The 25135-nt window shown below is 51.1% G+C and overlaps 3 protein-coding genes across 9 annotated transcripts; 2 read left to right on the top strand and 1 right to left on the bottom strand.

Moving 5' to 3' along the window:
• The first annotated feature begins 44 nt into the window (after positions 1-44).
• Elmo3 (engulfment and cell motility 3) lies at positions 45-4536 on the top strand. Its single transcript, XM_050144261.1, has 20 exons — positions 45-401; positions 531-571; positions 666-738; positions 916-966; positions 1167-1336; positions 1427-1526; positions 1611-1762; positions 1848-1926; positions 2005-2055; positions 2137-2259; positions 2346-2477; positions 2574-2675; positions 2773-2881; positions 2990-3126; positions 3207-3370; positions 3454-3566; positions 3655-3759; positions 3869-3951; positions 4038-4124; positions 4207-4536. Exons 1-20 carry the CDS (start codon positions 324-326, stop codon positions 4417-4419), a joined length of 2163 nt encoding a protein of 720 aa, XP_050000218.1. The 5' UTR covers positions 45-323; the 3' UTR covers positions 4420-4536.
• A 2209-nt stretch (positions 4537-6745) lies between these two features.
• LOC126502902 (leucine-rich repeat-containing protein 29-like) lies at positions 6746-21661 on the bottom strand. Of its 4 annotated transcripts, XM_050144266.1 has the most exons (8): positions 21607-21661; positions 18426-18527; positions 17132-17169; positions 9689-10681; positions 8046-8261; positions 7783-7926; positions 7408-7625; positions 6746-7314 (listed from the first exon to the last, which is right to left on the bottom strand). In XM_050144266.1, exons 4-8 carry the CDS (start codon positions 9800-9802, stop codon positions 7146-7148), a joined length of 861 nt encoding a protein of 286 aa, XP_050000223.1. In that variant the 5' UTR covers positions 9803-10681; positions 17132-17169; positions 18426-18527; positions 21607-21661; the 3' UTR covers positions 6746-7145. The 4 variants fall into 4 exon arrangements, with proteins under 4 accessions (XP_050000223.1, XP_050000220.1, XP_050000222.1 ...); XM_050144263.1 differs by lacking the exon at positions 17132-17169; XM_050144265.1 differs by lacking the exons at positions 17132-17169; positions 18426-18527 and having other exon boundaries at positions 21607-21636.
• Positions 21662-21719: 58 nt separating this feature from the next.
• On the top strand, positions 21720-25089 carry Tmem208 (transmembrane protein 208). Of its 4 annotated transcripts, XM_050144019.1 has the most exons (6): positions 21720-21854; positions 22366-22461; positions 23496-23555; positions 24313-24449; positions 24610-24694; positions 24813-25089. In XM_050144019.1, the coding sequence occupies exons 1-6, from the start codon at positions 21849-21851 to the stop codon at positions 24948-24950; spliced, it is 522 nt and encodes a 173-aa protein (XP_049999976.1). In that variant the 5' UTR covers positions 21720-21848; the 3' UTR covers positions 24951-25089. The 4 variants fall into 4 exon arrangements, with proteins under 4 accessions (XP_049999976.1, XP_049999978.1, XP_049999980.1 ...); XM_050144021.1 differs by lacking the exon at positions 24610-24694 and having other exon boundaries at positions 21783-21854; XM_050144023.1 differs by lacking the exon at positions 24610-24694 and having other exon boundaries at positions 21783-21854; positions 24313-24475; positions 24813-24961.
• The last annotated feature ends 46 nt before the right edge of the window (positions 25090-25135 follow it).

The following is a 25135-nucleotide window of genomic DNA, read 5'->3' as shown; positions in this document are numbered from 1 at the left end:
GTGTGGCCACTGTGTGGGAGCCTGCCCTCCCAGTCTCCACCGGTTGCACCTTGGCGAGGGGCGGGGCCAGGCCTTCTCAGTGGGGCGGAACGGGTCAGGGCAGGCTGGGTCCTACCCTCCTACCCCTGAGATTAACCCGGAACTAACAGGCTCCTTTGGGAAGGCCTCGGAGCCAGATCAAAAGTGGGAACCTGAACAGTCGATGCAGGCCACCGAAGCCAGACTTTAAGCGGAGGGAGGTCCGCCTAGCCCGCAGACGAGGTGCACCCTCGGCGGGAGGTGGCACATTTGTGCAAAGTGCCAGCGGCCACAGCGGCAGGACTATGGCGCCCAAGAGGAACGTGGTGAAGATCGCCGTTCAGAAGTCTGACGCCATCCCACAGCTTATCCAGCTAGACCAGGTCAATGGGACTGTCCGAAAGCCGCCTCCCACTTCTGGGTTGTTCCTCTTCCCTCGGCCAGCCCAGCCCACCCCTCTTAAAAGTCCCTCATCCCAACTCGTTACCCTAGAGTGACAACTCCACTTGCAGGCAAAGCCCCTGGCCACTGTGCTGAAGGAGGTGTGCGACGCGTAAGTGCCGCAGGCCCGGGAAAACATGGGGGAGGGCAGGGACAGGTGGGAGAGGTGACCCTGGACTTTCCTCGCTGAGCTTCCTGCCCCACAGGTGGAACGTGCCTCACTCCGAGAGCTATGCCCTGAAGTTCGCTGATGGGCACAAGAGATACATCACAGAGAATGTGAGCCCCCTCCCAGCCCCACATTACACAGGGTCCCTTTAACCCACCTGGGTTTGATTCAATATATTTATTCTCCCTGCTCTGAATGTGAGCTTTTACTGACCCCCCAACAGATGATCCAGTTGACCATTTCCCAGACCCCTCTTTAACTTCGCTCCTTTCTGCTGTTTCCTCCAGAACCGCACCGAGATCAAGAATGGAAGCATCCTGTGCCTCAGCACTGCCCCAGTAATGCCCCTTTCAACCCTCTCCTCCTCCCGCTCCGCTGGGTCCCTCTGCTGCCTAGGGGTCCCTTTACTGCCTAGTGGTCTCTGAGGCGAGTCTGGAGGCCCCAGCTCCTTAGTGCACCACCTAGTGGACACCCAGGCCCTCACACTTCCAGTAACATTCTTGTCTAACCACTTCAATCTCTCTACCGCTCCTGCTAGGACTTGGAGGCCCAGCAGCTGCTGGGTGGGCTGCAGAGTACAAATCGTGAAGTGTGCTATCGAGCCCTGGAAAACCTGGTCCCGCTGGCCTCAGACATGACCTTTGCCCAGGAGGTCATCAGCCGTGATGGGCTTCAGAAACTAAGCACCATTATCGAAAATGGGGATGAGTGAGCACAGGGCCGTCTGTGGTGGACTGGGGAACATAGCAGGACTTGGGAATCTTGGTCTGATCCTACTCATCCCCATGTTCTCTGCAGCCTAGGGGAGATGCTGGCCCTTGGTCTAAGGGCTTTCCTGGAGCTCATGGAACATGGTGTGGTGTCCTGGGAGACACTCAGCATCCCCTTTGTCAGGAAGGTGTGTGTCCTCTTCCAGGGGCGGTGGAGCAGTGCCCGTATCCAGCCCTCATGTGTTGGCACTGACACCCTCTGTCCCTTACAGGTGGTATCTTACGTGAACATGAACCTGATGGACGCCTCTGTGCAGCCCTTGGCCCTCAGGCTGCTGGAGAGTGTGACTTTGAGCAGCCCTGCCCTGGGCCAGCTGGTGAAGAGTGAGGTGCCACTGGATAGGCTGCTGGTGCACCTGCAGGTGTAAGCCTCTAGGGTACAGAATGAACGGGGGAAGCAGAACTAGACTCCGGATGTACAGTTGAGCCTGTTCCTCTTCTTGCCGTAGGATGAACCAACAGCTGCAAACCAAGGCTATGGCACTGCTGACAGCCCTGCTGCAGGGGGCCAGCTCTGCTGAACGCCAGGTGAGTGCTCTGTCTGGGGTGGCTGCTGTGCTCCAGCTAAGAGCAGAATCCTCTAAACCCCCTTCTCACCCACTGCAGCACATGCTTGACTACCTATGGCAGAGGAATCTTCGCCAGTTCATCTATAAGGTGGGACGGGGCAGGCCCGGGAGACCCTCTCACCGGTCCTCCTTTCTCAGGGAGTCTTACTCAAGCCTGGCTGTCTTCCAGAACATTATCCACAGTGCAGCTCCCATGGGCGATGAGATGGCTCACCACCTGTATGTGCTGCAGGCTCTTACACTAGGGTTGCTGGAGCCACGCATGCGGACACCACTTGACCCCTACAGCCAGGTGCACAGAGGTACAAAGGCTGGAGGGTTCCCTAGAATTTTGTTTTGAACCTGTGATCTTGACATGCTCCTCCCCATTGGCTTCAGGAACAGCGGGAGCAACTGCAGGCCCTGCGCCATGCAGCCTTTGAGCCAGAGGGGGAGTCCTCTGGCACAGGGCTGAGTGCTGACCGCCGCCGTTCTCTCTGTGTCCGAGAGTTCCGAAAGCTAGGCTTCTCTGTGAGTGACCCCTTCCTTAGTCCCCAAACTTCCACCCAGGCTGCAGTTATTCTAGGACCATGGCCCTTCCTAAGCTGCCTGCATTCCCATCTCTAGAACAGCAACCCAGCCCAGGACCTGGAGCGTGTGCCCCCGGGCCTGCTGGCCCTGGACAACATGCTCTACTTCTCCAGACATGCACCTAGTGCATACAGCCGGGTTAGTAACAGAATGGGGCACCGGGGGTGGCACCAGCCCAGATGCATCAGGACCTCCATGGAGATCCTGCTGCCGTTCTCTATTCCCACTGCCTTAGTTCGTGTTGGAGAACAGCAGCCGAGAGGACAAGCATGAGTGCCCCTTTGCCCAGAGCAGCATCCAGCTGACGGTGTTGCTGTGTGAGCTGCTCCACGTCGGGGAGCCTTGTGAGTTGAGCTAGATCCAGTGTATTTGGGGTCAGGGGACGGAAGGGCAGAGAGGGCCAGGGGCTGTAGACACTTTCTCCCTGAGCCCCTCCTGCCCCCCCGCTCCAGGCTCCGAGACCGCCCAGGACTTCTCACCCATGTTCTTCAGCCAAGACCACAGTTTCCATGAGCTCTTCTGTGTGGCTATCCAGCTGCTGAATAAGACCTGGAAGGAAATGCGGGCAACACAGGAGGATTTTGACAAGGTGGGTGGGGAGGAGGCAGCAAGGTGCTTCTGGAAAAGGGTCTTGAGCACAGGTCCTATACTGAGCTTGTGAGGTCCTAGGTAATGCAAGTGGTTCGGGAGCAGCTAGCCCGGACGCTTGCACTGAAGCCCACCTCCCTGGAACTCTTCCGAACCAAAGTGAATGCTCTCACCTACGGGGAGGTGCTGAGGCTGCGGCAGACAGAACGTCTGCACCAGGAGGGCACTCTGGCCCCTCCTATACTGTGAGTCTCGGTCTCCACCCTCCCCATTGCCCTGTGGACCATGCTCCAGCTCACCCTGGTGAATGATCCCACTCTCCATTCAGGGAGTTGCGGGAGAAGCTGAAGCCAGAGCTCATAAGCCTGATCCGCCAGCAGCGTTTGCTCCGACTCTGTGAGGGAATGCTCTTCCGCAAGATCAGCAGCCGGAGACGCCAGGGTCTCTGAATGGGCTAAAGGTGTTGGGGGGGGGCGGGGTGTTTGTGTTCAGAGCCCCCCTCATCACTCCTCTCTTCTCTTTTCGGCAGACAAGCTGTGGTTCTGCTGTTTATCCCCCAACCACGAAGTATTGCAGTATGGGGATGTGGAGGAGGGTGCCAACCCACCCGCCCTGGATAGTCTACCTGAACAGGGTAAGGAGGGCGGGGCTTGGGCTCCTATACCTGTTCTCCCTCTCCCTAGATGCCCCTTATCTTGGGTCAGCCTTGGGCCACAGTGGTCAGCCAAATCTTCTTTCTACAGTCCCTGTGGCAGACATCAGGGCACTCCTGGTGGGCAAGGACTGCCCCCATGTCCGGGAGAAGGGCTCTGGGAAGCAGAACAAGGTGACTGCGGTAGGGTCAGAGGCTACGCCCCCTCCTATCCCACTCTACCTGTTCCCTACTCAGTGTCCTTGTTCCCACTCTCCTAGGACCTCTATGAGTTGGCTTTCTCCATCAGCTATGACCATGGGGAGGAAGAAGCATTCCTGAACTTCATTGCCCCCTCCAAGCGGGATGTAAGTTTCTGGGCTACACTGTTGGGTAGATGAGCAGAGGGAACAGAGAAGCAGGCACTGAGTTGGCCCTGTTCATCCCTAGTTCTACCTGTGGACAGATGGGCTAAATGCCCTGCTGGGCAGCACCATGGGCAGTGAGCAGACTCGGCTAGACCTGGAGCAGCTGCTTACTATGGAGACCAAGTTGCGCTTGTTGGAACTGGAGAATGTGCCCATTCCTGAGCAGCCTCCCCCAGTACCCCCGCCCCCTACCAACTTTAACTTCTGCTATGACTTCAGCATCACTGAGCCTTGACTGAAGTTGGCCATGGGCCACAATGGTGCTGCTGTGGCAGCCACAAAGAGGGGTGGAAGTCACAGACAACCTGACCAGCAGAACCTCTAGCAAAAATAAAGTTAGCTTGACTTGTAAGTATGTGTCCAATCAGCTCTGAACCTGTGGGCCAAGGCTGTTGATAAACACAGGTATGAATGATGTAAGGGGCACCAGGTAAGACCACGTGCTCAGGACAGCTAGCTGCCTTTGGAAGGCCGGTGTTGGGTGGAAATAGGTAAGAACTATTACCCTTCTTGAAATAAGTCCTTAGCATCCCCAGTTCTGGACATGAAGAGAGGGATGACCTGCCATCTGAGGGAGCAGCCAAGGAGAGACCGGAATGTGGGCCAACTGAGAAGAGAAGTACCAGGGCAGGACACACTGCCCCAGATGGATACCTTCCTAGGCAAAAGCAACAGCGTCTGTCTGGAAACCATGCTTTCAGAAGGCTCCCGACAGTCGGCCCTGCCCTTGTTCTATGTGGGATGTGGAAACCTTTGGTGAGAGGCATGAGGGAGAGACACACAGCTGAAGAAGGCTGTTAAATCCAAAGGGGTAATCTGCACAGAGAATCCTGATCTAACCGTGATTATATGTGAGGTGGTCACAGACAAGCCAGAGTCTGTGTGGGCAGAAGTGCTGAGACATGGTGGGTCCAGCTGGAGTCACAAACTCCAGGCTCCGAAGACAAATAATTCAGCAATCCAGGGGCCCTAGAGGGTAGGCTGAAAGCTACCACTACCCTGAATGACTTCTATATGCCATTCATCATTACTCCTCAGATACTGTGCTTAACATGCTCTTCACCAACGTTGTGCCTTAAAATTGACTAAATGGCATTTCCTTTGGGAAAAAATGCTAGCAAAACACTTGGCCCTGGGGGGGCGGGAAACAAAACAAAACTACATTTCCCATCTTCAGAGTATCCATGCCTGGACACAGAGCCTTGCTACTACACTTAGAAGAGACTTTTGAGTTTAAGGTAGAAATGGAGGGTAGGGTTGCAGTTAGTGTCCCAATACAGTCAATTCTCCATACCTTCCATTACTTGTCCATGCCACCACCACCTTGGCAATAAACCCCTGGCTTCTGATCATTTCTATAGCTGCCATTCCAGCATTGCAAATTTAATGTGATTATATGCTCATACATACACCCTGTGGAGGTATGAATGAGAATGGCCCTCACGGGCTCATGTGTTTGAATGCTTGGTCCCAGTTAGTGGAACTGATTGTGAGGGATTAGGAGGTGTAGCGTTGTTGGAGGGGGTATGTACCAGAAGTGGGCTTTGAGGTTTCAAAAGCCCATACCAGGTGCAATCTAGCTTCCTCTCTGCCTGTGGATCGGGAGGTAAGATCTTAGCTCCAGCGCCATATCTGCCTGTCACTATACCCCCCACCATGATGGTCATGGACTAACCCTCTGCAACTGTAAGCAAGCCCCCATTAAATGCCTTCTTTTATGAGTACCTTGGTCACAGTATTTCATTACAGCAATAGAACAGTAAGACACATCCTATATTGTTCAATATCTCACTACTGTTCTATTGCCATGGTTACCATGATTGAGTACTGAATTGAGCTGCCAAGTTGCATAGACATGTTTTAGTCCTTCTGTTTTGTCTTCAGGGTTCCTATTGCCAAGCTGGCATCCTCCCTGTATCCCATCAGGGCCTACATACACCCTTCCATAGCAGAACCAGCTCCAGTCTGTCCATCTGACCTCTATGCCCCCTTTTGCCTTTCACTGCCTTGATGTCTTCCTTGACCCTCTAAGTTCATTGCTGCCCTAGGTTTCTTGCCCCGGATGCTAATTCTCTGTTCATGCATCTCCTGCATACCAGACTGTCCCTGCCTACTGGCTTATTTACCTCCCTATCGAGTTTGGTGATTGGGAGAACAATAGCACATCTGAATTCCAACTTGAAGTCCAGTGGCTGCAGGTACTCAGCACAGGCTAGCTGCTTCTAGAACCAATAGACAGACACACAGAGGATCAACTGGATGGACCACCCCAGAGCTGCTATTGAGTCATTGGCACTGATCAGAAGGTTTGGACTCTATGACCACCTGTGACCCTCCTACTCAGAGATGCTGTCTTGTTTCTTATCCTACTCCAAGGCAGCACATGAATCTGGTAAACGGCTGCTTCCAGGTCTGGGTGGGACCAGTGCCTGTAGCAGGGCATGTGCAGAAGTGCTGGGAAAGGCCTCCAAAGCCTCCCATGTGAGGAGTCAGTGTGGGGAATCTCAATGTCTCTGTGTTAACTGAGATGGAGAAGGGAGGGCCCGTTTAGTCTGAGAACATCAGAGGAAAACATAAAATCTGGAATTTTTAATCTTGTTTGGGTTTACAATCAAGTTGGTGGATTGACTGCTAATGCTCAGGAGGGTTGGAAGAGACCCCTGGAGAGCAGGCAAAACAGAGGTCTGAGTGGCAGGAGGCACAGAGTCTGCCCTTCCTCAGCACCAGGCCCAGCACCCCCTGTGGCCCTGACCTTTAGAACAGAGCCCATGGAAGCAACGTGCAGCCGGAAAGAGGTTGCTGCCATCTGTGGGGTCCTGGATTGGTCCGGTCCTGAGTCTTAGAAAAGTTTCTAGAGCAGGGGAAGGCAGGAGGCCCTGAGGCTAACACAGGTCCGGAGGCCTGGGCCTGGGCTATGCTGGTGAAGAAGGACGAGCTGCAGGGATAGTAACTGACCTGGCCTCAGAGTGTTAGGGTCAGGTCAGCCCCTCCCACGAAGCGAGACTGGATGCAGGTCACCTGAGGGAGCTGCGCTTGGAAGTGCCTGATAGCTGCCATGTTGATACCAGGACACATGGCCACATCCAACACTCGAAGCTGCTTGCATGCCTGCCCAATGGTATCCAGAGTTCTGCAAGAAGGCCACGGGATGAGTGCTTGAACCGATGTAGGACCCAAGTCCAGCCCATGCACTGTGGCCCATGTAAGGCAATCAAACACTCACTGCTCTGTGAGCTGACTGCAGCTGGACAGGTTGAGGTGTTGCAGCCTTGGCCAGAACCTGGCTGCCTGAGCCCATCCCTCATCACTGAGGTGGCTGCAGTGACTCAATGCCAAGTGCTCCAGGCTGGGACAGCCCCTAGCCACAGCTACCAAACCCGTGTCTGTGAGCCCTGGCAGCAGGCTCAATGACAACTGCCTCAGCTGAGGCAACTGGAGCACCTGCAAGGATAAGGACACAGGATGGCACTGGGACTCAGAGCCTGGACCCTTCCCGGTTCCTTGCTCTACCAGAAACCGAAGAGAAAGGGGCTCCAAGAACAAAATGGGTTGGCCCAATCCCCTGGCACCAGCCCCAATGTCCTCAGCTTATTCACACCTTGGCCAAACTGGCATCTGTCAGCTTGCAGCAGGCTGTGAGATCCAACTCCTGCAGGGCCTGAAGCATGAGCAGGGAGGGGCTTCGTGGGTCAGAATTAGGCTCCTGAGGGTCTGAGGCCTGATTTTCCACCTCTTGGTGTAGCTGTGGGAAGAAACTCCCACTTCTTAGGTTCTTCATAAGTTTTGCTAAAGATTCAGGAAGTGCACAGGGTAGCTGAGACCCAGGTCACCTCACCCTCCCTAATTCCAAGGATCTCATACCTGGGAACTTAGCCCAGGCTTCTCACTTGGCTCCTTCAGCCCCAGAAGCCCCCAGTCCTGGAGCTCCTTGCACCAAGCCAGGCGCAGGACTGACAGGTGAATGAGGTAGGTACAGATGGCCTGCATGGTCTGGTTAGTGAGGGCCACACAGGAGGACAAGTCTAGCACCTTGAGGCTTGGGCCCAATGCTGGGATCATGGAAAGCACTGAGGCATCCTAGCAGGAGGACAAAAAAAAAAAAAAAGAATATCATTGGGGTCATGAGCAAGGGTCTGAATGAGCGCACCATGGTCCCTGTGTTGGTTGTGAAAGTTTGGAGTGAACAGGGTGGGAGACCCAGAGGAGGCTGCTGAAAGACACAAAGGCCATGACTATGTGTGTACACGGAAGGGTGTAGATAGGGTTCTCTAAGGCAGCTCACGACTACGTGTGTACACGGAAGGGTGTAGACAGGGTTCTCTAAGGCAGCTCACGACTACGTGTGCACACGGAAGGGTGTAGACAGGGTTCTCTAAGGCAGCTCACGACTACGTGTGCACACGGAAGGGTGTAGACAGGGTTCTCTAAGGCAGCTCACGACTACGTGTGGCACACGGAAGGGTGTAGAAAGACACAAGGCCACACCTACGTGTGGCACACGGAAGGGTGTAGACAGGTTTCTCTAAGGCAGCTCACGACTATGTGTGCACACGGAAGGGTGTAGACAGGTTTCTCTAAGGCAGCTGCTGTGCCTGTGATGTCGGAAGCATGGGCTGAGGCAACACTGACCACAGCCCACCGGACCAGGACAACTGAACCAATCAGAGGTGCTTCTGATAGATTTAGGACCTGAAGCATTAGGGCTGCCACCACCACGAGAAGCTGGGGGCAGCAGGAGCTAAAAGCAGAGCAGAAAATCTGTGTAGATTCAGAGAGAGCTGGGTGGGCATGAGAACACGAGGCCTGGTAGAACAGCTAAGGGACACTAATGGCCAAGGAACTGTTAGGCAGAGTGCTTGCCATGAAATGAGGGTGAGACAGGTTTTAGGTCTGGAATGCTCTTGTCATAGTAAAAGGTTAAAGGGATAACAACCCCCCAGCTGACATTTTTCAGACAGGAATGCCACCCATATGGACAATGCTGAGTTCTGTGAAGGACCTGACTTCAGCTAACAGTTAACCTTACAGCTCCCAAGTGATCCATCCCAAGGCCCCGCCTACTGAATATCTTCTTCAGTGCAATATAAAACATTTTTTTTGGCCTTTTTTCCAGATAGGGTTTCTCTGTGTATCCCTGACTATCCTGGAATTCGCTTTATAGACCAGGCTGGCCTCTAACTCACAGAGACCCGCCTGCCTTTGCCTCCCGAGTGCTGGGAGTAAAGGCGTGTGTTACCACCTCTGTCACGGTTTTCTATCACTCCTTTTCTCTCGACTTCCTCCCTCTAGAACTCACATACAGTGTGGGATCACTCATGAAACAGGCCAGAGAGGGCAGTAAAGTCTTGTTCTGCCATATTATCTAAGTTGTTCTCTTCCAGACCACATCCTAAATGTATTTCTAATGACTATCCTGGGACACAAACCCTGGTTAGACTGTCCCTGAGGCCACAGGCCCAGCTCCCCCAGGTCCCCTGGACAGGAAGGGAGGGAAAGTAACTCACCTTCAGTGAAGAGCAGTAAGCCAGCCTGAGGGAAGTCAGTGCCGGTGGAGCTCTGTGAACTGAGCCTAAGACCTTTGCCAATTCCCGCCCGCTCACCAGACAGCACTCAGCCATGTCCAGGCTCTGCAGTTTGTGCAGGGCTCCCAGGGCTGTACAACCTGCATCAGTCAGTCGCTGCAGTTTCCTCAGACTCAAGTGCCGCAGGTGTCGCAGGCCTCGACTCACAGCCAAGAGTGCCCCGTCAGTCAGTTCTGAGCAACCACTGAGATCCAGGGAGGTAAGGCCAGGCTGCTGGCGGCATAGGGTGGCCACGGCCTCTGAGGAGAGGTCTCTACAGCTATGCAAGCTCAGTTCCTCCAGCTGCAGTCCAGTCACTTGGCCCAGGGCTTGTAGGGCCTCAGGTGGCAAGCCAGTACCACTGAGGTCTAGGGCACGCAGCCTACCAGCTCGCTCTTTGACAAACTGGAGCAGGTTGTGGAAGGAAAGCTGGGAGGGAGAGGACGCCTGGGGGCTAATGGAGCCCCAGGTTGGGCCTAACTCAAAGGTAAGATGGCAGTAGGCCAAGGAGAGGCGCTCCAGGCTGGGGAAACAACCGCTGAGATGGTTGAAGCTAAGGTCAGTCAGGTTACGTAGGCTAGCCAGGTTAAGATCACGAAGGCCACTCAATGCCTTCCGAACACACCGTGCTGTCTCAGGCTGAGCCAGCAGAGTGCCTGATGTGAAGAGACTGTTGCAGCCACTGAGGTCAAGGGTGCGCAGGGCTGGACATCCCAGGATCAAGGCCAAGAAGGATGCCTCTGTGGGGCTGCCCCCTCCCAGGCATAAACTCTCCAGGTGTGGGCCTAAGTGGTAAGCAACAGACTGCAGTACCTGGTGCGAAGCTGGTGAGCCATCCAGGTTGGTCAAGCTGATGCATGAAATGCCCCTGAGGCCCAAGCTCTTGATTGCTGAGAGTGAGGCAGAGGACACAGGAATGTTGTACCGCACATTTGTCTATAGGGTAGCAGCAGGCCTGAGGTTAGTTCTCAGAGGCTGAAGACAGTCAAGAAAGGCCCTTCTACAGGAAGCACCCATCCCTGCTGTGTATGTCATGTCATGTGTAGCTGAGAAGGGTGTAGGCAGAAAGTGGGAGCTGGGAAGAGAAACAGAGTGGGAAACAGGAAGACGAATCATGCTGAGATCTGGAAGGAAGTGACTATTGGGCCAGCAGGAAGGTGAATGAAGAACAATGCTAGATGCCCACAGAGGAGCAAGGATCGAGTGGGGAGTTGGCAAACTGAGCACAGGAGGGTTATGACCTATAGGACACCCAATGATGCCTTCATGGAGTGGGAGGCCACAGAATGCCAGATCACAATCTGTTTTGTTGTTGTTTTGATTTTGAGACAGGGTTTCTCTGTAGCTTTGGAGCCTTCCCATAACTCGCTCTGTAGACCATGTTGGCCTCGAACTCACAGAGATCTGCCTGCCTCTACCTCCTGAGTACTGGGACTAAAGGCGTGCACCACCGCCACCTGGCTGCAGTGTCAGATCTTAAGATCTGCAGACCCAGTCAGGATCTCGGCACTAGTTAAACAGTCGGATGCCCGGCTTCCTAGAGAGGGTATAAACAGCACTGCGAGGACGGGAAGGAAGGAAGGAAGGAAGGAAGGAAGGAAGGAAGGAAGGAAGGAAGGAAGGAAGGAAGGAAGGAAGGAAGGAAGGAAGGAAGGAAGGAAGGAGGTGTTACTCAGTTTCTTGTGATCCAGGTACCAGAGGTCTGGAATAAACACCAAGGTCTAGTCCCCTGGGGGCCTGAGTGCCTCAGCACACAAATATTGGCAAAAACAATTGTGTGAGCAGAGGTGTGTGCACATACATGCGCGTGCACGTGTATTCCAACATGTGTCAACATGTGCAACAGGTGTGGCTGCCTGCAACACCTGTATCACATCTCTGCAGGCAGCAGAAGCTAATATAAATCCCAGAGAAGCCAAGGAACTTAAGCTGGGCTTGCTTGGCAGAGAAAGAGCAGTTCATGGTTGGAGTAGGGGGTGCAACCCAGGAGTCAAGCTCAGGTTTAAGATGTAGCAATACAGCCGGGCAGTGGTGGCGCACACCTTTAATCCCAGCACTGAGGGAGGCAGAGGCAGGCGGATCTCCATGAGTTCGAAGCCAGCCTGATCTACAGAGGGAGTTCCAGGACAGGCTGAGATAACAGAGAAACTCTGTCTCAGGGAAAAAAAGAATGTGGAATATGATGGCTTTGGCAGCATATTGGGAAACCCCAACTAAGGGAAACAGTCTCATAGAACCTTCCCTGCTCTCATGCCAAAAGTAGTTAAAGGAGAAGTCAATACAGTCTGTATGGAATAGACCTGTAGCAGGGAAGAGGACACCTGCACTTCCAACATCTTATCCACTAGGTCAGGGATGCAGCTCAGGGCTTATCTAGCATGTGTAAAGCCGATTTAGATCTTCAGAAAAAATCCACCTAGTCCTTTCTCCACCTGTTGCCTAGGTAGCAGGAACATGTTCTTTAAGAAGCCTTTAGCTTTATCATCAACAGGGCTCTGATGCAGGAAAGCTAGTAAGGTCTGGAAAACACCTTTGTCAGCAACAACAAAAATACCACTTTCCTGTCTGACTCCGTCAGAGTAGCACCAAGAGGACACGGAAAGGCAGCACCGACACAGGCAGTCCTGCAAACTCTAGCACTATCCTCCAAGCCAGCACACAACCCGTCCCTAGGCACGGGGAGCAGACTGGCTTCTTCCTCAGCAGAAATGACCCCCATGACTGTCGTGGTGGGAAGGATAGGTAAGAAGCAAGAACTAGGGAGCTGAGAATGTAGCTCAATTGGTAGAATAGTTGGTTGTCTAGCACAAAGCCCTGGGTTCAACACATGGCATTACAGAAGCCAGCATTTGAGGGGTAGAATCAGGAAGATCAGAAGTTCTAGGTCTCCGGTGGTGGTGGAGCACGCCTTTAATCCCAGCACTTGGGAGGCAGAGGCGGGCGGATCTCTGTGAGTTCGAGGCCAGCCTGGTCTACAAGAGCAAGTTCCAGGACAGGCTCCAAAGCCACAGAGAAACCCTGTCTCGGAAAAAAAAAAAAAAAAAGTTCTAGGTCATTTTTTGCTTGAGACCAGGCTGGGCTACATGAATCCTTGTCTCAAAGAAAAGGAGCAAATAGGGACCACCTCATGTTCTCTCTCACAGGAATCCCTGTGATCCCCTTCCTGATCCTGCTTTGAGACTGTGGTTGTTCCCTGCTCCCCACAAGAGGAGGTTCCCTTCAGATCCCCTTGCTAGAGGGTAGTGGAGACTCCTGAAGGTCTGTCTGGGATTTAAGGGGGGGGGGGAGATGATCCCAGTGTGAAGGCTGGGAAAAGAGATTAAAAGGGCTGACAAGGAAGACTATAGAAGGAAAAGTGAAAGCAGCCTCCAGCCACTGAGAAGCCCGTGCACCATGTGGATCGGTCTGAATAAACTAGAGCTGGAGGAGCTAGGAGCAGCTCAGTTGCCCAGGCAGCGCCCACCCCCACCACTCATGTAGCTTAGGAGCCTGAGAGCCACAGAGCCTCTGTGCTAACAGCTACAAGCACGAAGGAGCTTAGCTTCCTTCCCTTTCTGAGAGCTTGAGCAGCCAGGAATGTTCTTCCATTTCCAATCACCTCTCTGTGAACAAGGTAGACAAACAGTCAAGAGAATTTGCTGGCAATCACCCTAGGGTACAGTTCACAGTTGGCAGCCACAAGACAAACAGGCAGGGCCTGGCCCAGAGACTTTCCAGCTACCAGGGCAGATACTTGAGACCATACCTGGCCCCTGCTGTCTCAGGCTGTCCCTGAAGCTGCTGTGGCAGGAGATGACCTTGAACTTGTGATTAGTTCAGGGATCAGTACAGGGATCACAGGCCTGCATCACTACTATTAGTTTTATGTAATACTGGGAATCAAGCCCAGGGCTGAGTATAGGCTAGGCAAGTACTCAACTGAGTCATATCCCCAGTGACCCCTGACCATTGTTAGCCAGGCCAGGTAGCCTTGAGCCCTTTACACAATGGTCAACCTGCTCCTGAGGTCAACTGGATGTAACTGCAACACCAAAGGGCAGCCTTTGAAAAAAAAATTTTTAATGTAAGTAAAGAATGCTTACTCCTTTGAGGGGCAAGTGCAAGGAGGGCTCCTAGGTTCTGGACTTTGGCCTTTTCCAGGCCCTAAGAAACTGCTTTTGGAGGCTTGAGGGAAGAATGGAAGGTACCTGCTCCAGCTTCAGCCACTCCACCCACAGATGGCCAAGGAAGCCCTTGTTCTCCTTTCTCCATGTTGGCATCTTATGAGCAGCTGCTGTCACTCTAAGTGTGCCTTGACTGTGGAGATCAGCACCTAGTGCAGCCTCACAGCCAGACAGCAGGCTTGAGCACAGGCTTGGAGAGCCATCTAGGAGAGAACTGCTTCCCTCTGCTTAGAACAGGGATCCAAAAACTAAGGTACTCATTTTCCTTTCCAAAAACTGCAGTGAAATACAACTCTGGTGCTCAGCGGTCCTGCTCTCTGGAGACAGTTAAATACTTTGGACAGGACGAAAGCAGTGGGAAGAACTGGAACTGCTCCACAGTGACCAATCCAATGGTGGCCACCCAGGACTTTCAGGATACCAGAAAAAACATGGAGCACGTGGGGGCCTTTTCATACTCCATTATTTGGGATACACTAGGATTACATGAACAAAATGGGGATGACAAGAAGTTGAAGTCACATTATCCAGGTATCCTAGCCTGGCTTGGAAGACTTAGTTCCAGCTTTGCCTTAGTTGACTGCTATCTTCCATAGTATCAGTGACGCTGCCTCCTGCTCCATCTGCCTACATCTGAGCCCTAGAGGACAGGCTCTCAACACTACTCTCTGGGGTATAATAGTGGTGAAGTAGGGACAGGACCCTAGATGTCTGTGCACCTATAGCTTTGCCTTCCAAGGCTCTCAGTCTAGAGAGGGCTCTGTCAGTGTGATCTGGAACTCCCAGTTAGCTGCAGCAGTGCCAGCCCCACAATAGTGGCCTCTAAGATCTCAGCCACAGATCCAAGCCCCCTCTTCCTTCCCTCCTTGCTCTTCTCATCCATCTCACCTATACTCAGGAGCCTGACCACCCCTCCATCCTCTTCTTGGTGGTCTCTATGAGACTGCTCTCTCCTCAAGGTTTGTAGTCTTCCTCCCTCATGCTGCTGTGCCGACTCTTCTTGCCCAGCCAGATAACAAAACCAGCTGCCTACCTGCAGTCTGAGCTGGAGATAACAGCACACTGCTGAAGAAGCCATGGCCTGCCCTATACCGCATCCTCCCTGTCTCCCTTCTCCCTTCTCTGAGCCTGCTGCAGAAGCTTCTCTGCTCCTAGCCTTCTTGAAATGGCCGGTCCTTTTTTTTTTTTTCTTTTTTGGTGCACACCTTTAATACCAGCACTTGAGAGGCAGAGACAGGCAGATCTCTGTGAGTTCGAGGCCAGCCTGGTCTACAGAGTGAGTTCCACGACAGCCAGGGTTTCTTTCTACACAAAAGAAACCATCTTGAAAAAAGAAATGGCCTGTCCTGCTTCAAAAAGCAACCGAAGCCATCAAGTGGGAAGTACCTTCCTGTTTGCTAAGTGGCTCCCGGTAGAACCCTACCCCTGACTCCTAGCCTTTGGGTTCAGACAGTCCTTTCTTCTGGCTTGCTGAGCTGTCCCTACCTCATCTCATGGGAATCCAGCTCTTTTTGTCTTTATATTGGTCCTTCCATTTTGGGGGAAAGGGTCTGGCTATGCAGTTCAATCCAGCTTTGAATTCATTATGTAACCCAAGATGGCCTTATGATCACAGCAATCCTCCTGCTTCAGTCTCCTGAGTGCTACAGTACTTTTTCCTATCTCTCCTTTTTCTATTTCCAGTTTTCCCCTGGGAAGTATGAGGAAACACTGCCAGGCTACTCAGTTACCTTTGACCTTATCTGTTTACTCCTTCCTGCCAGAATCACTCAGGCCTGATCACAGCTCCCCTCCAGCAAGTCACTACCACGTGGGGGCTTCTCTCCTGCCTCTCACAGCCTGCTCTGTCCCATGCTGCCTGCCAGGGAAGGGCGTTAGCCATCAACCTTGTCTTACTTCCAATGTGCCCCTGGCTCTCCTCCTGCCTTTTAGCCTGCTTTTCACTGTCTCTCTGGAGTCACTGAAAGACAGACCCAGAGAACACGTGAGTAGTTTCTCCCTGCCTTCTCTGCCTAACACACATACACACGCACAGCCTTTGTCCTCTTCCTTGCGGTCTGTCACACTGGACCATCCTGTGGGGTAACACAGCTTCCCTTTCCTTTCTTTGGTAGATGGACATGTGGTGTACGAGTGTGGGGTAAGGCTGTGTGTGGCAGCCAGGGGAGGACATTAGGTGTCCTGCCCTATCCCTCTTTGCCTTATTGCCCTGAGACAGGGTCTCTCACTGAACCTAGAGCAGCCAGCAAGCCCCACCGATTCTCCTGTCTGCACGGGGCCGACAGGAGAGGCTGTGTAGGGGCACTCTTACGCACTCTCCTGAGTCATCTCTCCAGGCCTATATTCTTCTCTTTTTGTTTTATGAAACAGAATCTCGCCCAGGTAGAACTCTAACTTGCAATTTTTCTGCTTGAGTTTACCAAGGGCTGAGATTACAGACATGTGCCACCATGCCCGGCCCCAGCTCCTTTCTGATCCATATTATTCTCCTCCACCAGACACTGGAGATCAACTGCTTCATGGACCTCTCTAGAAACCCTGATGCAAGATGTCCAGTTCTGAACCACATCTACCCCCACATCTGCTTGGCTCCTAAACCCTGACCACCCTTGTTCCAGCTACCCTCACTCTTACCCATAGTGCCCCTTGAGATACTGAGAGGTATCCCAGCCGGGCGTGGTAATGCACCTTGATCTCCTGACCTTCCTGTCTCTCCCTCCCAGTGCTGGGACTGCAGGCATGAGCCACCACATTCAACAGGAGAGCATACATTATGAGCACTGTTTGTTCTTTACTCTGCCCGTCTCTATGGCATTTTACATCATTACTCATCCATAGGGCGTTTAAGATGCTCTCCAGTCCTGGTCCACTGTTCTTCTGCTCATTACACCTTGCCCTGGGGTGCAGTTACTCAGATTTGGGGCTTTACTTCATCCATTTTTTTCTCCAGTTCTGGGGATCAAACCCAGGGAATTATACATTCTGGTCAAGTTCTCTACCACTGCGCTACACTCCTGCCCTACTCACTCTTCACTTACACCGGGGCTATATTTATTACCCATACCTTTCCCTTGAATTTCTCACACAGATATTCACTGATCAACTGAGTCTTGCCATCTGGCTATCTCACACTCTAAACTTTTCAACAAGTCCAAAATGAAATTCCTTCAGACATTAAAATTCATGACAGCAGATCAATAATCCAGCAACAGGCTCTACTTACACATGTACACTTGATATGTACCAGAGGAGGTTTCCAACCTGACAGGGAAGAGTAGATGGGAATGATGTAGGAGCCATTTGAAAACCAAACAGATCAGCTTCACACTTTATCATACAAATTACAATAAGTTTCATGAATAAAACACAATTCTCACCAATAAAAGGCAAAGCCAATCCAGGTGTGGTGGCTCATGTCTGTAATCTAAGCCTCAGAAGGCTGAGGCTTGTGGTTCATAGCTAACCCGCGCTACACTGTAAGACCCTATCCAAAGAAAGTAAACTTAAAAAAAAGAAAACAAAACAAAACATTAAAACCATAACAGAAATAATTTATTTTTGTTGAGCCAATCACTACTCTAGAATAAAAATATGAGCATGCATTGATGAAAACTCAGGCGGGCCAGGGATCTTTAAAAAACCATGGAAGAAAAAGAAAATAATCAACAACATAGAAGTTTAATTTCTATATCTCATAAATAAAAGTTATCTACAAATAAAATGAAAGAGCAAACATATCAGAAATATATTTTGACAAATATATAAAGAATTAATCTTTACATAAAAAGTTAAAAATGGGCAAGTAACCCTACCAGTTAAGTATATAAAGAACAAAACTGCTGATAAGAAAAAGGAAAAAAAATTAATCTCACTGATAATTAAATCAAAATCAACACAAGACTGGCTGGGCCGCCTCCAATACTCAGTCTCACAGCTTGAACACAACAGTAACCGAGAGAAAGCCTGAGCTCTGCTACCTGCATATCTACCACCCTGCAACCCTGACCATAGTCTAGTCTCCTCTCCTACCATATCCCCACATAAAACTCAACCCTGACCATATTCTAGTCTCCTCTCCTACCATATCCCCCACATAAAACTCAATCTAGTTATTTGGAATTTGTGTGACCATTGTGTGAACTCCACACCCTGATGCCAGTTCTAGAATACTAACATGTACTGTTCTCCTGTTCTCGCAGGCCTTTCCTGATACACCTGGATGATCTCAAGGGGGTGCCCTTGTCTTTGTTTCCTCTTTTCATTGAGTGCTATGGTTCTGAACAAACAGTACCACAATCATTCATGCTTCTTTTTCCTTCATTGAACAATATGCTCCTTAGGGAGACTAGGTTTTATTCACCTATACACCCCAAGCTCTGTATCCCAAGGCTAGTATGTATTAATGTATGAGTATATATGGATGGATGGATGGATGGATAGATGATACAGAAGCAGGGCCAAGAGCAAGTTGAAGTGAGGGACAATTCAGAATGAGCCAAGTGAGGTGGGTACCTTACCTCCCGAAGGGCATTCTGGGCTGCACAGTACCAAGCCCGATTCACGAGGGAGGCCTCTTTCTGATCTGACAAAGGTAGGAAGCTCAGGATATATGTGAGCATCTGGGGGGAAAACACAAGGTACTTGAGGGCTGTTAGAACTGGAAGGCCTTTAGAACCCAAGGGCATCAGAGCGCTAGCTTCTAGTCCAGCTTGGACCCAAAGCTTCAGGAGATGTTGACTTCCGTTCTCCAGCCTCCAGGAAGATCTCATGAGAATGAACCTAACATGAGCCACTTCCGAGTTCAGGTTTGTACCAAGTAAGAAGAATAAGAATTCATGCCCAGGGCTGGAGAGATGGCTCAGCGGTTAAGAGCATTGCCTGCTCTTCCAAAGGTCCTGAGTTCAATTCCCAGCAACCACATGGTGGCTCACAACCATCTGTAATGAGGTCTGGTGCCCTCTTCTGGCCTGCAGGCATACACACAGACAGAACAATGTATACATAATAAATAAATATTAAAAAAAAATTCATGCCCAGTTGGGTAGAAACAGACTGGGCACTGGGGCCAGACAAACCTAGGAGTTTCCACTTGGCTGACTCCTTGAGCCTTGTTTTGTCTGTGAAATGGCAAATGTGCTGAGATTTAAATAGGTTCTTGTGAGAAGTTACAAAAACACAGCACTTTCCATAGACCTAGAACATTAGTCAAATCCTACTCCTTTTTTTTTTTTTTTCCATTTAGACAGGGTTTCACTATGTATCCTAGGCTGTCCTGGAACTCACTATGTACCCAGCCTGGCTTATACCTGGCACAGCCTTCTCCTGCCTTAGTAGAGTTATATCCCATGTGAGAGAAGTGTGGTGTCAGTCATGATGCATGGCCTTGGGACCCCTATTCTTCCCCCATCTTCTCTATTATAGCTAGTTTTCTCAGCTAGCTGTTAAGGTAGGACAATACTGCAAGTTTTGGAGACTCTACTCTTCCCTCCAACTATGCTCTGTGAGTCTGTAAGTGGTAAGGTTGGTGGCTCTAGCTGGGGCAGAGGAAGGGGTCACTTGGGAGGCCAGGAACAACTTTCTATTAACTGTCCTTTTCTTTTAGAAACTTTCCTCCTCAAGGACTACGACAATGTTTGCTAAGCCTTTACCAAGCTAGCTGCCCTATTTCTGGATTCTCTACGACTCCCAAGGTTCAATCTTTTGATTTATGTTTACTTATATGAGAACAGTCAACTATTTAATGGTTTTACATTGTCAGGTTAACCAAACATTGGTCTCGTACCAGCTGTCTACAGGGTCCAACACTCAAAGAGTTCTCAACCTTAATCTCAACTCCAATTGTTATTTTTTGCCCTCGGTCCAACTTTACTCTTTACTGCAGCCTAAACTCCCAATCTGAGGCCCCGAGTGACACCTGGACTCATGGTCTTCTATTCTTTACTCTTAAAACTGAAGTTTCAGACAAGGCTAACCCAGATTCATCAAATCCTAGCTCCTCTACTTTCCGCTGAGTAACTCCAAAGGACACGACTTCTCTGAGCATCAGTTTCTATATGTATGAAATGAAGACATTTAAAAATAACCTAGATCAGCCTTATAGGGACTAGATGGTCCATAAGTGGTTGCCAAGTGGCTGCTATTAACCCTTCAACCTTAGCAACTTCACCATCTTACTAGCTCCAAAAGTTATCCTCCTAGACCTAGATTCCTTGTACAGCCTCCTCGTTTCTACATCCGTTCTTGTTAATCCGTTCTATACAGTCACAGAGTTAATTTCCCAAAAGCTTGTTTCCACTTTCACTACCCCTTCTGGGTTTCCCAATAATCTCAGAACAAAATCCCCGCTTCTGGTTCAACACTGCCAGGCCTCCATACTGGGCTGGGTCTGCTGGTCCCAGAACATCCCCAGTCCATCCTTCCTACCAATAGAGCAAGTCTATGAGGCTCTTTCTGGGAAGTCCTTCCGAAGTGACTTTGCTAGCCCATTGTGCTCTCTCCTCTTTTCAGAGGCTAAGTCCACAGGCAGTACTCCACCAGTATTTACTGGGTTAAATATGAGAGTTCTTTACCTCTACTTTCACCAAAGGTTTGCTCAGGGAAGGGGTGGGAGATGAAGCAGATTATTATTGTAGGGAGAATGACTAGGACCAGAGAGGAGAGGCATGAGGAAGAGTGTTGATGGGACTGGACTGACCAAGTCCCCATCCTTAGGGGACTAGGAGGGAAGACTGGGCTACCAGAGCGGCTGACCTATCTTCTGGGAAGATCAACCCCGGGAGCAAAGAGCAAGGGATACGTGTCTTCAAGGGGAGGGTCATAATTCATTACACTGAGAAAGGAGTAACCTCTCTAGTATTAAAGGAGGTGGAGATAAGGGTGGAGTGGCCACCTCACGAGCTCACCCCAAGGGACTACTACTGGTCACCCATGGGATATATAGGGATGAATGGATAACCTCTGGAACAAAAAGGGAATGGGATGTCATTGCAGGCTCTACTCCTGCTAAGGAGAGGGTGCATTCTAGGACTCATGGAAAAGTGACCTGACTTTCTTGGATAATGGGAGGGGGCTGTCAATCCCCAGGGCAAAAGAGATAGAGAAGCCATTTCTAAAAAGGCACAAGACACATAAGCCTGTACCTGCATCTTCTTGCCAATGAGAGCAGAGCAGTCTTGCCCCTGGCTAACGGAACAAACATCCCATGGAGTGAAAAATACAGGGGCAGCCATCACTAGGACGCGGAGTAGGCATGTTTTAGATTAACGACCTCGGCGACTGTCCCCAGAATTGATGGGGAGGGTGCAGTCTATTTCCAACTGCGAGGACGATGGGGGAGGGGTAGAGGAAAAGGAGCGACCATTCCAAGGGGATGGTGGAGCGGACATCTTCTAGAACTGAGGGGGAGGGGACGGCCATCTCAAGGAAAGGAGATGGGTAGAGAGTCTGTCCCCTGAGCTGACAGAGCAGCCATCTTCTGAGGTCAGTGGGGAAGGAGAGGATGGTATCCCAACCGAAGGGGTCGAAGTGGCCCCAATGCGGGCTGTTACCCAGAGTTTGCAGGTCCTGGGATCCGCCGGGCGGCTCGTTTCCGCCAGGCGGGAGGTGCCGGGTGAACTGTCAGACAGCCCTTCCCCAAAGCTCCGGACCCCGAAGGCGGGGCCTGTCCCCGACCCAGGCCTGAGGACCGCTTCCTCTCACCTCCAGGGGCAGTGAGTCCGCCATCGCATCTCTGCCGTCTCCGCCCCCGCGCACAGCTTTCTGGGAAGTGTAGTCCCCTCGCTTCTGGGGCGGAACCTGAGAAGGAAATGGAATCCACTTCCGTCCAGAATCCTGACGACGTCGGTCTGTACCGGAAGTGCATGGGCTGCCGATGTGGTGTCTACTGACTGCAGTTCCAGATACTCGCCCTTGTTTCCGAGGCAGGGTATTTGCTTCGCACCATGGCGGTAAGGAGGGTGGGTAGGGCGGGGTCCACACCGGCAAAGCATTCCCGGTGTTGGGAAAGTGAAAACAGGGAGGACATGAAGGCATAAGGCACTGGGCCAAAGAGGGGCGGCCATCCAGTGGACTGTGCTAGAGCCGAGTGGGTTGGGGTAGAGTAGCAGCGCAGGAATATACCAGAACTACTGTTGGACGCGGCGGGGCGCGGGGGAGGGGGTGCAGTTGTCAATTCCAGATTTGAGCTATTCCCCCAGAGTCTGGAGAGGGACGCCATTAAGTTCCACTGGAGTTCCCCCGGAGAGGTCCTCAGCCCATACCTGAACCTTACCAGGAGAGCCAAAGAAGATATTAACGTAGTTTGTGGATTGTTTGAGGGAGAGCATTAGGCAGTCATAGCTGGGGGTAGTGTAAAGATGGTGTCTTCACTGTAGAGGGAAGATGGACTAGAGGAGTGGTAGGCATCTCAGGGATTGAGGCAGAAAACCCCTCTGACAGCATCTCATCATCCCTCTGCAGCCCAAAGGCAAAGTGGGTACAAGAGGGAAGAAGCAGATATTTGAAGAGAACAAAGAAACTCTGAAGTTTTATCTGAGGATCATACTGGGAGCCAATGTAAGTTGCCTGCCTCGTGTTTTCCATGCCCTTTAATAGCTCCACTGTCCGCAGACCTGTCTGATTAGGAGTGCTGGTAAGTGACAGTCGAGGATGGAAACTTGAAGTTTGCTTTGGTCTACATAGACACCTCATCTCAAAAAAAAAAAAAAAAAGGTGGGGGTGGGAGGGGAGTAGTATGTAACTGCACTTCTAGCTACTTGGAAGGCTGAGGCCAACAAAGCAAGACTCAAGTCTCCAGGAAAGAGAAGTGAGAACAGAAAGTGCAGCTCAGTGGCCGAGCCCTTGTCTAGGTTTGATCACCAGCACTGCATGCACACACACACACCCGCCAAGTATCCAGGGGCTGAGTGGTTAAGGGTACTTGGTGCTCTTGCAGGGGACCTGGGTTCCATTCCTAGCACCCTACCCAACTACATGGTAGTTCACAACCATCTGCTCCAGGAGATCCAGTGCCCTCTTCTGACCTCTATGGTACCTGACACAATTGTGGACACGTGGTGCACTCGCATGCACACAGGCAAAACACTCATGCATAAAATGTATCTTAAAACATTTTTTAAGAAGCAGCCAAGTGCCAGCAGGTGGTGGCACACTGACCTTTCATCCCATCACTCGGGAAGCAGAGGCAGGTGGATCTTTGTGAGTTTTGAGGCCGGCCTGGTTTACAGAGTTTACAGAGCAAGTTCCAGGATGGTCAAGGCTGTTACACAGAGAATTCCTGTCTTGAAATACCAAAAAAGAAGAAGAAAAAAAAGAAAGAACAAAAGTGCTAGGCACAGAGGAAGTATAAACTAGAACTGAAAACAGAACATAAAGAAAGAAGCAGGGAGTCCAGTTGGGTTTGACTGTCCTCACTCTATACTCAGGTGTCTTTTCCTGGACTATCATGGGTATAACAATTGTCTGACTCAGGAAGCAGGGCCCTTTACCACTTGGTTTCCTCCTTAGTCTGGCCCAATTCTTGGTCAGCGTTGAAGAAAGCCCATAATTTGAGGGCAGCTTTCAACCCCACCTCCTGTGTTTTCTTACAGGCCATATACTGCCTTGTGACCTTGGTTTTCTTCTATTCATCTGCCTCATTTTGGGCCTGGGTAAGCATCCCTGTTGGGGGATATTCGCTCACACTGTGAACCCTGAGTTTGCTTTTGCATTAATTAAATAAAATTGACTGTGGGCCAGGAGGCTGAGTTAGCAACTAGTTGACAAAAAAGTCATCCTAGAGCATCAGAGGGCATCCGGGAGAGATAGAGAGACATACCAGGAGGAGTAGGGGCAAATTTGGAGTTTTGTGGCGCTTTTTGTTTGGCGGAGCTGAGGGAAGCTCTTGGGAGAGGTTAGTTAGCTGCGGCTCAACCTTTCTGAGCTAGCAGGTTTTCACCACAGCCTTTGAGTCTCAAGTCTTATTTATAATTAGAATGAGGCCAGGCAGTGGTGGCGTATGCCTTTAATCCTAGCATGGGGAGGCAGAGGCAGGCGGATCTCTGTGAGTTCGAGGCCAGCCTGGTCTACAAGAGCTAGTGCCAGGACAGGTCCAAACCTACAGAGAAACCCTGTCCCGAAAAACCAAAATAAATAAATAATAAATAAATAAATAAATTAGAACGATAGAAAAATAGTTAAAGCTGCGTTTAGTGGCAGCAACAGAGCTGCTGCCTGCAGGAACAGAATTCCCACCAGGCTGTGGCCTGGCCAGGGAAGCAGGCCAGTAACTGTGGCATCCCAATTGCTCGCTGAAATAGCAGTAGATTAAGGTGCAGCCTTATCTTAACAACATATCCCCATACTGGAAAGTAAACGAGTGCCCAGGGTCAGTGCCTAGCCTCTGGTACTCTTTTTCTTGTTTTGCAGATGGCCCTGGGGTTTAGTTTGGCAGTATATGGGGCCAGTTACCATTCTATGAGTTCCATGGCTCGGGCAGCCTTCTCTGAGGACGGGTCCTTGATGGATGGCGGCATGGACCTCAACATGGAGCAGGGCATGGCAGAGTGAGTGTCCCCCATCGCCAGCCCAGGTGAGCGGCCCCAGGGCTGGGGCGCTGGGGCCCACACAGCCCAAGACTCACAACTACTTTGAACTTGAACAGTATGGAAGGGGGCAGAACTAGGGCCAGTCTACTATCCTTGGCAGCCTTCCTTCTATCCACAGGCACCTTAAAGATGTGATCCTACTGACAGCCATAGTTCAGGTGCTCAGCTGCTTCTCCCTCTACATCTGGTCCTTCTGGCTTCTGGTACGTGCGTGGGCTGGAGGGCTGGGCCTCTAAAGAAAGCTTAGTCAGCATCCCCCCCCAATTCTTTCATTCTTTGCTAGTCTTTGTAACTGGCTTCAAGTTACCTTTTGTGTCCTAGGCTCCCGGCCGGGCCCTTTACCTCTTGTGGGTAAACGTGCTGGGCCCCTGGTTCACAGCAGACAGCGGAGCCCCGGCACCAGAGCACAATGAGAAACGACAGCGCCGACAGGAGCGGCGGCAGATGAAGCGGTTATAGCCATCATTATTGTGCCCACAGACTGCTAAGCACTGGCTGGTTCTATCAGGCTGCATGGCCCCATGCCTGGAGCAGTGAAGGGCCAAAAGCAGTCTGAATTATGAAATATAGGATAACTAAATAAATTGTTTAGAATGTGGCTGATGGCTGTGTGGATGATAATGTACAAAGTAGGAAAAATTAGT

The sequence above is a fragment of the Alexandromys fortis genome, unplaced genomic scaffold (assembly GCF_014885135.2).
Source record: "Alexandromys fortis isolate MF-2015 unplaced genomic scaffold, M_Fortis_MF-2015_v1.1 scaffold_1, whole genome shotgun sequence".
Lineage (NCBI taxonomy): Eukaryota > Metazoa > Chordata > Mammalia > Rodentia > Cricetidae > Alexandromys > Alexandromys fortis.
This window is presented reverse-complemented; position numbering and strand designations above follow the sequence as displayed.